General features: G+C 35.0%; 1 protein-coding gene across 1 annotated transcript; it reads left to right on the top strand.

Annotated features, from left to right (window-relative positions):
- The first annotated feature begins 11,499 nt into the window (after positions 1-11,499).
- LOC120214119 lies at positions 11,500-14,103 on the top strand. The gene is made up of 5 exons (XM_039212091.1): positions 11,500-12,219; positions 12,317-12,374; positions 12,463-12,580; positions 12,675-12,792; positions 13,877-14,103. Exons 1-5 carry the CDS (start codon positions 11,653-11,655, stop codon positions 13,934-13,936), a joined length of 921 nt encoding a protein of 306 aa, XP_039068022.1. The 5' UTR covers positions 11,500-11,652; the 3' UTR covers positions 13,937-14,103.
- Positions 14,104-15,689: the final 1,586 nt, after the last annotated feature.

The raw sequence follows: 15,689 nt of genomic DNA, 5'->3' as shown, positions 1-15,689 counted from the left end.
AAAAGAACACTAAAAATGAATACAATTGAGTATAAGTAGTGTTCTTGAAAGCAAAATGAATATTGAATGAAAAATAGGCTTGAAAAGCTCAAACTTGAGGTTTGATGCTTTCTCTTTGATTCTCTCTTGATTCTTGTTGATTGTTGTTTCTTGTTGTTGATCAATGGCTTCTAAGCTTGTTTAAATACACCTTCAAAAGATTATGAACGTTGGGGATGATTACTGGAGTCAATATAGTCGTTTAAGTGTGAAAACAATTAATTAAAGCAGTTGGGAGCGTAAGTGCATCGATGCATACCCTAGGTGCTTCGGTGGATCGGTGCATCAGTGTAAAATTCAAATATTTTGATCGTTGGACTCTCAGTGCATCGATGCATAAAATGCATTCAATGTTTTGAAAAAGCCTGAGTGCATCGATGCATCAAATGCACTGAGTGCATCGATGCATGGTATGTGCATTGATGCATAAAATGCATTCGATGTTTGAAAAATTAATTGGTACATCGATGCATAGATTGGTGCATCGCTTTGAAAAATTGATTTTAGGCTTGATTTTGGTTCAAAATACTTTGTGAAAATTGTTTCAAAAATAGTTTAAGTATAAAACACAATTTTATACATTTAGTAAGGTTTGAATTTGAACTTGAAAGACTTTGAGTAATAATTTGATATTCGATTTAATTAAATCGAATATACTTAGAAAATCATTTGTAAAATCTTAAAATCCATTTAAACTTAATTTGTTATATCGAAACACAAAAATATTTTCAACAATCTCCCCATTTTTTATATAACAAAACATTTGTGTTATTTTAAGATTTTCTAAAAATTTGAAATCAATTTTGAAAAATTACTCCCCCTTACTATAACACCTTCTCCCTTTTAACACTTAATATTTCTCCCCCTTTTTCTTAAATCAAAAAGATTTAAAAACCGATTTAAACAAGGTTTTGAAAAACATAGCCAATTGAGTAAATATATATATATAGCTTAAGCTGCTAAGATCGCAATCAAAAGAGAGATTAGCCATTAGTTTCATAAACAATATTCATAATTAAATGTGAAATGGCATAATTGGTCAAAATGAACTAATATGATGCAAAAATTAATAATCATTAAGCTCACAATAATAAAGATAAAATCAAACCAAATATATATATCAAGTTTAAAAACCACAAAGCATCCAAATTATATCTTCAAACAAATTCAAACAATCCAAATAAAAACAATAATCCCCAAAGTATTCAAAATATTTTAACAATAAAAGTTCAAAGATGATCCAAAACAAAACAAGGTATACTCGTCCATAGAGGGATCGAGAGGCGGAGGAGGAAATCGGGCTTGCATCTCAAGAGAGAGAGCATCCATGCGTGCAAGCATCTCCCTTTAAAATTCCATCTGTCGAGCTTCCAAAGTGTCTAAGCGTTGATTTACTACTTCGTGAGTAGCAGTCAAGTGGGATTCGATGGAAGCATACCGTAGATCAAATGTCTCCAAAAACGAACAAAAATATGGAGGCATTTGATCCTCTTGTGGAGCTGGTTCCGGTGCAGGCTCATAGTCTGGAACGTGATCGTCGATATCTTGCATAAGTTGTTGAAACTCAGGATCATCGGCAGCAGTCGGTGCCGGAGGAGCACGAGAAGAGCTAGGAGCAGCTCGTGAAGAGCTAGCTCCCGGGGTTTGCTTACCGGGTCGAAATACCCAAAGATCGGTTTCCTCGTCTTGTTTCCAATCTGCTTTCTTCAAGGAAGTAAGATTGATTTGGTTTTGGAGTGGGATAGGATTGTCGAGAGAGACGTCTAGACCAAGTTTGATAAAGAGGTTACTAAGAAGACATCCATAAACTAATGTTTCGACATGTTTTGAAGGAACAATGTTTATGACATCAACTAGTTGACTGAAGATAATATGGGGTAGATTGATTTTGATTTTATTCTTGAGACAGTGCATCCACCACAAATCCCTAATACGAAGAGTGGAGTACCTACCTCCGAATGGTCTAAACCACCAAGAGATCATAAAATGAAGAAAATGATCGTAATGAGATCATAGAGTACTAACACTAGCGTTTGGAACATAGTGATAAAAGACAGTTTCATTCTCATTATATATCCCATCATCATCTAACCCAAAACGGAAAGCTATAGTCTCGGGGTCAATATTAATATATTGGCCTAAAAGATAAGATCTAATGGCTATAGTTCCACATTAAGTTTCGTTTTGAATACATACCGCATTTGAATAGAAAATGCGAACTAATTGTTGATAGACGATAGGTTTGAGCTGAAACAATTTATCAAACTTCCAAGCTTTAAGAATCGGAAGGTATTCAAAGTTAATATCTATCATAGCTTGAAGAGAAGGAATACGCTCTTCCCGGATTCTATAAGTTTCAAAAGAATTTATGTACCTAGAGTACAATTCGTCTCTACGACAGGCATGTTAAAACAAGATCCTAATAGAGATGAAGGTGAAGGAGGAACGGGATTAGGAGGTTGGTTTGAACGAGAATGACTCGACAAAGTCCTAGGGCGTTTGGGATTAGACATGGTTTAGGAATTGGAAAAATGAATAAAACCTGCAATTTGAAACACATGTATGCAATTTAATCAATCCCAAAACTCAATTGAGTCCTCAATAATTCAAGGTTCGCTAAATCAAATCCTAATGGGCAAGGTTTTGAAAACTATTTAAAAATAATCATAATATGTATAGTTTTCATGAAAACAACATAATTAAATAAAAAAATCATTTAAAAATTAAATTCAGATTTTCGATATAATAATTTTTTTTTTTTGAAAAATTTAAAAAAATCTTTGAAAATTTGTTAGTTTTTGATGAAATTAGTTGTAAAAACTAGTTTGTAATCATCAAACATTCAATGCCCGATATAATGTTCATCCTAGAACTAATTAAAACTAGTCCTAAGATCAAAAATCAATAAAATAGAAGTTTTTGAAATATTACCTTGAAAATTTCGGATTTGAGAGGAATGTGATGTTGTTTTGCACGATTTGATGATTAAAGAAGGATTAGAGTTGAAAATCTCGAAGATTCTGACAAAATTACGTTGATTTCGAGCAAAATGAGGATTTAGAGAGTGAGAGGGGCGTATGGCTGATGAGGATATAGTTTTAGGGTTTGAAACAAATGATAAAATAAGCCTTTTAAACCCAAAACCCAACGGATGCATCGATGCATGACCCCGTGCATCGATGCACATTCAAGGCGTGCATCGGTGCATCAACATGATGAATCGATGCACATTCAAAGGGATGCATCGATACACTGTTAAGTGTATCGATGCATGAAGCACAAAAATGTCAAATATCTGTTTCAAACACTTAAAATGCTAAATTAATTATCTCTAGTGGTATTGGCAACTCATATATTGAAAATTAATCATGTTCAATCAATCAAATTAATCCTTAAGCTTCATTTGAACATAAAATTAATTTTCTCTAAAGAACATAAACTCCCCCTAACTAATAGCAATGAATGCAATCAAAAATTATCATTATATGCATTTTTCATTTTATTTTTCTTTTTAAAAAATGCAAAAATCATTTTAAACACTTAAGTGAAGATAGGTCAGTTAAACCTAATTCTCTTATAAGTGTCCAAAATCTTTCTTTGTCTTAAGGTTTTGTAAAGATATCCGCTAATTGGTGCAAAGTATCAACAAATTCTAGAACTACATCTTCCTTAGCGACATGGTCTCTAATGAAGTGATGTCTAATTTCAATATGCTTAATTCTAGAGTGTTAGATAGGATTTTTAGTGAGACAAACAGCACTAGTATTGTCACACTTGATAGGAATGGTACCTACTTCAATTCCATAATCAAAAAGTTGTTGTTTCATCCATAAAACTTGTGCACAACAACTACCGACTGAAATATATTCCGCTTCAGTGGTAGATAATGTGACACAATTTTGTTTCTTTGAAAACCAAGAAATCAGCATATTTCCAAGGAATTGGCAAGTACCGGAGGTGCTTTTCCTATCTAATTTGCATCATCCATAATCTGCATCATAGAAGGCATGCAAGCTAAAGCTAGAGTCTCTAGGATACCAAAGTCCTAAATTATGAGTGTCCTTAAGGTATCTAAAGATCCTCTTAACAGCTAGTAAATGTGATTCCTTAGGGAATGATTGAAATCTAGCACATAAGCAAACACTAAACATAATGTCCGGTCTACTTACAGTTAGATAAAGAAAAGAACCAATCATTGACCTATATAATTTAACATCCACATATTTACCTCCTTCATATATGTCAAGCTTTGTCGATGAGCTCATTGGAGTGTTATGTGGCTTCCCATTTTCCAGTCCAAACTTCTTGAGCATATCTTTAACGTACTTAGCTTGATTGATGAAAATGTCATCTTTTCTTTGCTTGATTTGGAGTCCCAAGAAAAATGAGAGCTCCCTCATCATGCTCATCTCGAATTCAATTTGCATTAGCTTAGAAAATTCTTGGCAAAGAACATCATTAGTAGAACCAAATATTATATCATCAATATAAATTTGAACTACTAATAAATCTTTACCTTTATGCTTTAAAAATAATTTAGTGTCAACCTTGTTTTAAACCATAAAGTGCTTTTGTCAATTTAAGAACATGATTTTGTCAATTTAAGAACATAATTTGGAAATTTTAAATCTTCAAAACCTGGAGGTTGTTCCACATACACTTCTTCCTTTATAAAACCATTTAAAAATGCACTTTTAACATCCATTTGATATAATTTAAATTCATTAAAACATGCAAATGCTAATAACATTCTAATTGCTTCCATCCTAGCTACGGGAGCATATGTTTCATCATAATATATGCCCTCTTCTTGAGTATAGCCTTGAGAAACAAGTCTAGCCTTGTTTCTCACTATATTACCACTTTCATCAAGCTTATTCCTAAACACCCATCTAGTACCTACAGTAGATTTATTACTAGGCCTTTCAACTAATGTTCATACTTTACTTCTCTCAAATTGATTTAACTCTTCTTGCATAGCCATAATCCAATGTTCATCTTTTAATGCTTCTTTAATATTCTTAGGCTCTATGCATGAGATAAATGCAATATAATTACAAATATTTCTAAGAGAAGATCGAGTTGTTACCCCTTTTGATGGATCACCAATAATCTCACCATCCTTGACATAGTTGTACTCTCTTGGGTAAGATACTTCCCTTTCTTCAATGGTTGGATTCTCGAGAGGATCTTGAGTTTCCTCATCTTTCATTTCTTCCTTTGATGATGGTTCTCCAACGTCATGTTCACCGTCATTTATATTTATAATACTTACATCATCATTCAAACAAGAATCCTTCCTCGGAAGGGGATTATCATTGAAAACAACATGTATAGACTCTTCTACAACTAAAGTTCTTTTTATTAAATACTCGATAAGCTTTAGAATTTAAGGAATAACCCAGAAAAATTATTTCATCACTTTTAGCATCAAATTTGCCAAGATTGTCTTTACCGTTGTTTAAAACAAAACATTTACATCCAAAAGGATGAAAATAGCTAATGTTAGACTTTTTATTTTTGAAAATTTCATATGGAGTTTTCTTTAAGATTGGCATAATCATTACTCGATTTACAACAAAACAAGCGGTATTTGTTGCTTCCGCCCAAAAATATTTTGGCAAATTGTTTTCACAGAGCATGGTTCTAGCCATTTCTTCTAAAGTTCGATTTTTCCTCTCAACAACTCCATTTTGTTGAGGGGTTCTAGGTGCTGAAAAATTATGACTAATACCATTAGAATTACAAAAATCAGTAAATCCAAGATTTTCAAATTCAGTTCTATGATCACTCCTAACACTAGTTATAGAGTAACCTTTTTCGTTTTAGATTACTTTTGAAAACGTGATGAATTTTTCTAATGCTTCATCTTTAGTAATTAAGAATAGAACCCAAGTATATCTAGAATAGTCATCTACCAAGACAAATGCATATTGTTTTCCACCCAAGCTAGTAGTTCTAGTTGGCCCAAAAATATATATATGGATCAATTGTAATACTCTACTAGTTGATACATCATTAATGGATTTAAAAGAAATTCACTTTTGTTTTCCTTTAGCACAAGCATCACAGATTTTATCATTTTCAAATTTAAGCTTAGGCAACCCTCGAACTAAATTTCCTTGAATTAGCCGTTGCAAAACACTCATACTAGTATGTCCTAGTCTCCTATGCCATAACCAACTATCATGTTCATCCATAGCAACTAGGCATAAATTAGTCATATCAATAGAGTCTAAATGCACCATGTATATGTTTCCTATTCTATGACCAACAAGCATAATTCGATTAGATGCAATGTCAATAATTTTACAACCATTAGTTTCAAACATGACATTGAATCCTTTATCACATAATTGACTAATACTTAAGAGATTATGATTTAATCTATTCACATATAAAACATTTTTAATTTGTATGGAAGAGGTATTACCTATAGTACCTATACCTTCGATGTGACCTTTTGAATTATCACCAAAAGTCACTTCTCCTCCATTTTTGGCGTTAAGCTCTATGAACTGGCTTTTGTCCCCGGTCATGTGTCTTGAGTATCCACTATCAAGGTACCATGAATTTGAATTTGTTTCCCGTGCCTTGTAGCAATGCTCCTTTCCCTATAAACATAGATTAATTTCTAATTTTTGGTACCTAAATTCTTTTGGGTCCATATTCATTAGTTTCCAAAATCCTAGTCCCCTTAGGTATCCATTTGTGTAGGATATCCTTATCTTTAATAGTAATAAGCTCTTTAGGAACCCATATACTTCTAACGATTTTTCCATTAGAGGTTCTTCGGGGACCTCTTGATTGTAGTTTTTAAAACTTTTTCTAACAAAGTTGGATTTTGAATTTTCTCCATTTTCAAAACATTTTGTTCCCTCTTTATCAAAAGAAGTTTTAAGATCATCAATTTTCTTTTGATGATCATCATTGACTTTTGAAAGTAAATTTTTCAAATCCAAAATTTTCTTTTCAAACTCTTCTAGTTTGATTTGCAAATCTTTGATTTTACTTTCAAGATCGTTGTTGGTTTTGGAAATGAGTTTATTTTCATTTTTCAATTTTGAAACATCATTTTTATATTTTAAAAACAATTTCTCATAACCCGAAGCCAACCCATTATATTCTTATAATAGCTCATCATAAGATAAATCATCAAATTCAAATGAGTTAGAGGTTACCTTAAAATCTTCCCCGAATGCCATTAGGCACAAGTTTGCTACTTCTTGTTCCTCTTCATCGAAACCCTCTTCATCGCTCCATGTAGCCACATGAGCCTTGTGCTTATTTTTTGATTGACCATTTCTTTTCAATTATGGGCAATTATATTTGACATGCCCCGACTTTTTGCATTCATAGCAAATGATAGGGTCCTTCTCTTTTGGTTCATTTTTTAGGCCTTCATTTCGTTTGAATTTTCTTCCTCGGTAAGGTCTCATTATTTTTCTGAACCGTTTGGCAAACAATGCCATTTCCTCGTCATCGTCATCTTCATTCGAATCACTCTCATCTTTTATGGATTTGAGAGAAACTCTAATTTTTTCTTCTTCTCCTTCTCCTTTGGTGTCTCTTTAATCTTATCGAGGTTCACCTCATCTTCAAGCATCATTTCATGAGTGAGGAGGGAACTGATTAGCTCTTCAAGAGTTAAGGACTTTAGGTTCTTAGCCTCGATGATTGCAGTCTTCTTGGATTGCCATGATTTTGGAAGTGAGTAAACTAACTTCCTCACAAGTTTTTTGTTTGGAATGATCTCTCCATATGATTTGAGACCATTGACAATCGTTGAGAATCTATCCGTCATAGCTTTGATATCTTCATTTGGTTTCATCCTGAAATTTTCATAGCTATATGTTAGAAGACTAATTTTAGATTCTTTTACCTCGTCGGTGCCTTCATGAGTGACTTGTAGTTTATCCCATATTTCTTTGGCGGTTGTACAAGATGAAACTCTTCCATATTCATCTGGTCCAAGAGCACAAAATATGATATTGATTGCTTTGGAGTTGAGCTGGAACATTCTTGTCTCTCCTTCACTCCACAATCTTGGATGAGTGAGAGGCTTGATATATCCGTATTCTACAACATTCCATGCTCCCATGTCACTTGCTTGAATAAAATACATCATCTTATTCTTCTAATAGGCATAGTTAGCTCCATTGAAGAAGAGAGGCTTGTTGACGGGCATCGAATCGAGACCGGAGTCGACATTTGAAGTAGAGGCCATTGATGACTTAACAATCGATGTAACTCTTCCCGAATCGACTCAAGAGGCGATTAAACCTTCAAATGAGTGAGGCTTTGATACCAATTGTTGAGTTAATCGATCGATGAAATTAGCTAAGAGAGGTGAATTGGCAATTAAAAATTTCGGTGGAAGCTATGCAGAAAATTGAAAGTAATTGCGCAGCGATTTAGAGTGGTTCGACTTTCTCAACCAAAGTCTACGTCTACTACCTTAGCTATCCACACTAAAGATTTTCCAATAAATTCACTAATTTGTTCTTTCTTTTGAGGACAAAGAGTAACCTTACAACTCCCTCAAAAATTATACCCTAATTCTTGAGCACACTCTTTTTCAAAGAGAAATACAAATTTGCAAACTTACAAGGAAATCCTCACAAGGTAGATTGTTTGCACAATTATAGAGCAAAGAAAAGAACACTCAAAAATGAATACAATTGAGTACAAGTAGTGTTCTTGAAAGCAAAATGAATATTGAATGAAAAATAGGCTTGAAATGCTCAAACTTGAGGTTTGATGATTTCTCTTTGATTCTCTCTTGATTCTTGTTGATTGTTGTTTCTCGTTGTTGATCAATGGCTTCTAAGCTTGTTTAAATACACCTTCAAATGATTCTGAACGTTGGGGATGATTAGTGGAGACAATAGAGCCGTTTAAGTGTGAAAACAAATAATTAAAGCAGTTGGGAGCGTCAGTGCATCGATGCATACCCTAGGTGCATCGATGCATCAGTGTAAAATTCAAATATTTTGATCGTTGGACTCTCAGTGCATCGGTGCACTAAGAGTGCATCGATGCATAAAATGCATTCGATGTTTTGAAAAAGCATGAGTGCATCGATGCATGGTATGTGCATCGATGCATGGATTGGTGCATCGGTGCATCACTTTGAAAAATTGATTTCAGGCTTGATTTTGGTTCAAAATACTTTGTGAAAATTGTTTCAAAAATAGTTCAAGTATAAAACACAATTTTACACATTTAGTAAGGTTTGAATTTGAACTTGAAAGACTTTGAGTAATAATTTGATATTCGATTTAATTAAATCGAATATACTTAGAAAATCATTTGTAAAATCTTAAAATTCATTTAAACTTAATTTGTTATATCGAAACACAAAAATGTTTTCAACATACCTTCCACAGTTCAGGAGGCATTGCAATCGACTAATTGGAAGGAGGTAGTTCAAGCTGAGGTAGATGATCTTCAAAGAAACGACACGTGAAGGTTGGTGAAATTACCAGAAGGGCGTACTCCGATTGGGTGTAAGTGGTTGTTTAAACTGAAATGAAATCTAGATGGTTCCATACATCGTTATAAGGTGCGACTGGTTACAAAAGGCTACTCGCAAGTTCCAGGGTATGATTTCCTTGATACGTTCAACCCAGTTGTTAAGTTCTCTTCGATTAATGTTGTTTTGACACTAGCGGTATCAAATGACTGGTAGTTGAGGCATATTGACATTAATAATGCATTCTTCAATGGAGACCTCACTAAAGACGTGTTTATGCAACAGCCGCCAGGGTTTGTGCAAGTTGCTGAAGATGGATCTGTCCTCGTTTGCAAACTTAAAAAAACACTATATGAACTGCGCCAGACACCTAGGAACTGGCATGCTAAGCTCAGGGATAACCTTGTGCAGATTGGGTTTACAACATCTCGAGCAGATTCATCACTATTAGTCTGTAAACGAGGTGCTGGTGACATATATGTATTGGTCTATGTTGATGACATAGTCATCACTAGACACTCGTCTTGTGAGATTCAAGAAGTAGTGAGATTGCTTAGTGAAAGGTTTTCTCTCAAGGACCTTGGTGCACTACGTTTTTTTCTTAGGGATTGAAGTGCATTGCTCTCGTGGTTCTCTCTTTTTAAATCATAAAAAATTTGTGTTGGAATTGCTTGAGAAAACTAATATGACAGGTGCAGCTGCATGCTCCACACCAATGATACTGGCATCAAAATTGTCAAAAGATGTTGGGGAGCTGTTGTCAAACGCGAGTGAATATCACAGCATAGTTGGCTCCTTGCTCTATTTATGCCATACACGTCCTGATTTAGCATACAGTCTTGGAAAGGTGGCACAATTCATGCATGCACCACGAGAAACACATTGGCTTGCAATCAAGAGTATACTTCGATACTTAGTTAGAACTTTGAATTATGAGTTAATGTTTCGAGTGAATGAGGTAGAATTGTCTGTGTCAGCTTTTGCAGATGCAGATTGGGGAGCAAATATAGATGATTGACGGTCAATCTCTGGTTATGGTGTGTTCGTTGGAGAATGCCTTGTTGCGTGGAGTTCAAAGAAACGGAAAAGGGTGTCTCGATCCAAAATGGAGGTAGAATACAAGAGTCTTGCTGATGCAGGTGATGAAGTTACATGGACAAGTTCTTTGCTTGCGACCTAGGGATTCAACAACAGAGGGAGTCGGTGGTTTGGTCTGACAACACAAGAGCAGTGGCTATGAGTGCTAATCCCGTGTACCATGCACAGTCGAAGCATATAGATCTTGATATTCACTTCGTTCGAGAGAAGGTGGCTACTGGTCTGTTGAAAATTAACTACATACAAGCTATACATCAAATAGCATATGGTTTTACAAAGTCTCTCTCAAAATCTGCGTTTGAGGAGTTTCTTCACAGTATATGTGTGATGCCAGGGGTGTAGAGTTGCTTAAAAAAAGGGGAAAATGAGAAGAGTAGGGAGAATGTTAGGCTATAGCAAGGCTTACTGTGTACGTGCTTGCATTATAGTGTAACTAGCAATAGTTAGTTGTTATTGGGCGCCAAAACTTGTTTGTATGTTAGCAGAGTTTGTTAGCATAACAGATTAGCATTGTTTACTATAAAGGTGATGTACTAGTAAGTGTGAAATATGAATTCAATACATCCTTTTTCATACACAGTTTTTCAATACAATCCAAGCAAATTCAAAGAGAGAAAATTAAATTAATTGTGAATGAAGGTATTATATTATCGCTTATTTAACAATACCTATACAATGGTTAGAAACAGCTTATTTAACATTTAATAGAATAATAAAAAAATAAGTTAAAATTCGATGAACTTCAGGCTGAAGATTACACATTCTGATTCTAGGATATTTATTTATTTTATATTTTTTTGGTTTCTAAAAATTTAACCTTCAAAAACATTGTTGGCCGATACCCTAACCAAATCCAACCCATTTCTAGAACTACCGGTTCCTCACAAAGAAGCTGCTTCTCGGAGTTTTCAATACGGCACCGTTTAGTTTACTTTTGAGTCTTTAGATTTGAATTCAAAATCAGATCAAATTTCCCCCGCTGCTTAAGCCTGAAAGTTCAAGAACTGGGAATCCGGCTAGATCTTCTCTTTAAAGATAAGATGAACTCTATAACTTCCCCGGTAAGCTGTGCCATCGACGACAAAGATCTAGACGACGCCGCTTTATGGGCGGTAATCGACTCTGCCGCCGCCTCCCACTCCTCCTCCTCCAAGCACCGCAAACCCTTAACAATCAAATACCCCAATCATCAATCCCCGCCCACCCCCGTATCGGACCCTTCTCCTCACCGGAAACTCCCGCAAAAAACGACTCAGAGTCCTAGCAATCAAATTTGTTCCCCTCCTAACTCCAATCGCCGCCGCTTCGCTGACGCCGGGGAAGCCTATCACCGGCCTTACAAAATCAAGAGGTCTTGCGCTTCCGAAGTCAGCGAGACAAGCCCGATGGCTATAGTACAGAGGACACCTGTAACCTCATTGCGTGATCACCGGTCGTCGGAGATGTATTTGTCACCGGGTTTTGGAAGAGTTGACGTCGGTAATGGATCCGAGGTGTCGCCGAGGAGTTGTGGAAGGAGCGAGGAGAAGGAAGGGATGAGGCATAGCTTGTCCGGGGTGTTTCCTTCGGTTGAACTGTTTAAGGAGTATCAAAATGCAGCCATGGCGGTAATTAAATCTTCTTTTTATCAGAAACATAGCTTCGGCATTTTAAATACTTTTTAAAATTATACATAATAACAACAACGTCTCTTTACATGAACAGATTTTGGAGAAATCTGATTATACGATGATCTCTGGAAATCCTTTTATTAAAAAGTCAGGTAAATTAACTCTTGTTCTCTTCTTCACCTCTTTCATAATTGATATTTATGATGTGAAAAACTGTAGCCTGGCGTTCAAGTTTTGTAGGTTGGAGGAAAATATCGTTTTACTTCAATCTCTCATATGAAATCAAAGACAAGAACATTGAATTCGATGAAAATCGCAATGTTCAGCGAGCTGAATTCGTGGTTCGAGCTTATATGCAGTATGTTCCTTTAAACTCTTGAGAAATCGAAGTAATTCTTTAATGGTTACCGGTTACTGTGTTTGCTTACTAGTTAGTTTGATAATATTACCAGAGGTGGGAGATTCTCTGATGGATGGGGCTCGTGTGAGCGGAGGGAGAAGAGATTTATAAAACCAAACCATGATATCCCTAGTACAGCAGAGACGAGAGCTAAGAACAAAGCATGCCAGGTAGGTGTTTTTCTTCACAAATCTCACATTTGCAGTTTTGATTCTTAGATTTTAAGCTATGTAAGTGTCGCCCCAAAGTTGGAACAGTTGTTTGTTTGCCTGGAAATACTAGTTTTTTTCAAGATCATGCAAACTTCAAGTAATTAGGTAGTCTAAGTTTAACAATTTCAGGGTAATGATATCTGTTGATTGTTAATTGCAAACTTTTATATATTTTCATTTGTTATTATTCCGAATTAAAGAAGGGAAACAGTGGGGGGTTTTACATTTTAACGAATTGAAGAAGGGAAACAGTGGGGATTTTACATTTTAACCATAAGATAGTTTATTGCTCCAACAATCAATGATCAGGAAATATGGTGTCAATAAGGTTTCTAAGTAGGAGTAGAGTCAAGTTGTTCTGAAAGTTCAAGGTCAATTTAGAACTTGTTGTTTGGAGTTCGGTTGGAGCTCAACCAAATACAGTTTATCTAACCTTAAGCTTGCCTCCAAATAGAGTCAAACTATTGGAGGTTGCCTCCGTTAAACTTATTTACAAGGATTCATGTATGTAAACTCGAGTTTGAGTTTAAACTTGTTCCATATAATTTTTTAAGGTAAAATAATAATTTAATATAGAAACACGTTAGCTTCACGAGTTATTCAGATTAGGTATTAATATACTCAAATTTAGCTCATTCAATAACTAGAGTTGTTCTCAAACTCAGCTCAAGAATTACAACTTATTTTGAGATTTTTTTCCAGAGTTGAAGTGAACCTATAACTTATGAGTAGGAATGGCTCAAGGGAGACGAGTGGGAGCTATTTTCATTTTTGAAAATTTTAAATTTTCTTATAATTTAGATATTTTATTTAGATTTTCTTTTGATAATCTGTTTTCGTTAGTCCTTATGAGCATAGTTGACAACTGAATCTGCTGTTGCTATTTTTCAATCTCATGAAACCATAATCCACAAGTTTTGCTTTTCATTTCCTGCTGTCGATCAAAGATTCATTAGCGCAGCTACTCCCTTGTTATGATTGATTTGATCTTTCATTTTTCGCCTACTGTTTTCTACTTAAATTTGGTCGATACATTTTGCAGGATCTGCTAGGAATTGGGGAGTATCGTCCTGGTGCAAGCCAATGTCAGCGACAGATATAGCCATATTCAATGATCCCGTCATTCCATGGTCCAATTAAATTCTGGCAATCACAATTATCACATTTAGGGTTAAATGCTTACTATTTGAGGGTCAAGAACCACTGGCTGACCTATTGATAACTGTATAATTGCTGAAACGTCCATCAAAGTTTGTTGTTTAAAAGATAAGAACAGATTCTTGTTGATAACATAAATCTTAGGCAATTACTATTCAGTTACTTTGTATTTCCATAGAGATCTCATGTTATTTACAAATTTAGTTACGCATTGGAGAATCTGTGTCTGTCACGGTTGTTGGTTTGAAAGGGTTCCTTGGGTCTCACCCTCCCTCACCACGAAGGCCTTTTTCAGGACCCAATAAATATGCCTTTTTATCTAACTATACCAGAAAGATATTAAGTAAATAATGTCTAGGGTAAACTACAAAAATAATCATTGATGTTTGAATAAGTTTTTCTTCTCTCCACTAATGCTTCAAAAGTAATGATTTAATCACTGTTATTATCAATTTATAACAATTCGGTCACTCATTCTTAACAATTTTTACTGGGGAATACCGTGCCAATGTGGTGTTTGGTCAAGTAAAACAGTCATGTTCTGATCGTTCGACTTCTCTTTATTTTTAATTGGCATTTGTCGTGATTTCTTATAGAAAATCATTTAGGGGTTGTCTAGTTCACCAAATTGCTCGAAAAATCCATGCACTTGAGTTTGACCAATCCTGAGAGGGTTATCGGATGAGTCGAAAACCATTGCCGATGACTGATTCGAGCTTAATGTATCCATCGTTGATCCTATATCCACCATGGGTATGCAAGTGAGTTGGGATCGATCTCACTCAATGGTTTTTTTTTTAGGAATTGCGACTAAGTGTAGGCTGTTGTTGATTTTCATTTCATCCTTTGACATTGTTAATGTTTGAATTAGTCTTTGTAGGGGACTGAGAGCGAAGTGAAGTAGTGGTCCTTGCATTACACACGTAGTTGTAGCTTCTTTACCCGGGCCTTTCTTTTCTCTGGTCAAATATTCAATCTCTTTTCTCCCTCGGATATACATTCGAATAGACTATTATAAATGTAAACATTTGTCCTCATTTAAATGAAGATGCATGACGACGAGAACGAAAAACAAATTCTTTATAAAAATATTGACATGAAAAAACAAGTGATCTGAACTGAATGATGAACCACATTGGGTGGACACCATAAGTTTTCAGGATTAGAGAAGGAAAATGTCAATCATATGGAAAACTACATCTGTTCCGGCAGAATTTAACCAATGACTCTTCACCAAAATGTGGTAAAACATTAACAAAACAATAAAAGCACAGTAAAAAGAAAGCATTATAAATGCAACAGAACATTATTATATAATCTACACACTTCCAAAGGCATGGGAAAAAGAAAAATAATAGTTATCACTTACTAAATACATGACCATCATGCAATGAGCATGACAGGTATGGGTTGCGTTGCAAACTAATAATGAGCATGGCTCGACATTCCCTTCTACACCATTCGGGGGATGCAGGAGCATTAAATTAAATTTAATTATTTCAACCTTCTCTTTTCACGTTCTTTTATTTAAGCCTAATGTGTTGTATTTTTATATTTACTATTTGTGTTACGTGATTATCATAACATTCTTAGTAAGAACTTGAATAGCAAACCGACCTTAGCTCAGTTGGTAAAGCTGACTGTAGTGAGAAACTCAAAAGATACAGATGCAGTACATGGTTATTCGTTCCATAATA

Source organism: Hibiscus syriacus, unplaced genomic scaffold (genome assembly GCF_006381635.1).
Source record: "Hibiscus syriacus cultivar Baekdansim isolate YM2019G1 unplaced genomic scaffold, ASM638163v2 tig00110053_pilon, whole genome shotgun sequence".
NCBI lineage: Eukaryota > Viridiplantae > Streptophyta > Magnoliopsida > Malvales > Malvaceae > Hibiscus > Hibiscus syriacus.
Note: the sequence above shows the minus strand (reverse complement) of the source record. Positions and strands in the feature narration are given on the sequence as shown.

What these genes read in the sequence shown, in the direction of transcription:
- LOC120214119 (XM_039212091.1), top strand. Translation starts at nt 11,653, where the DNA reads ATGAACTCTATAACTTCCCCGGTAAGCTGTGCCATCGACGACAAAGAT. An exon ending in ATCAAAATGCAGCCATGGCG is followed by an intron (nt 12,220 to 12,316) that starts GTAATTAAATCT and finishes TTACATGAACAG; the next exon opens with ATTTTGGAGAAATCTGATTA. An exon ending in GTGGTTCGAGCTTATATGCA is followed by an intron (nt 12,581 to 12,674) that starts GTATGTTCCTTT and finishes TAATATTACCAG; the next exon opens with AGGTGGGAGATTCTCTGATG.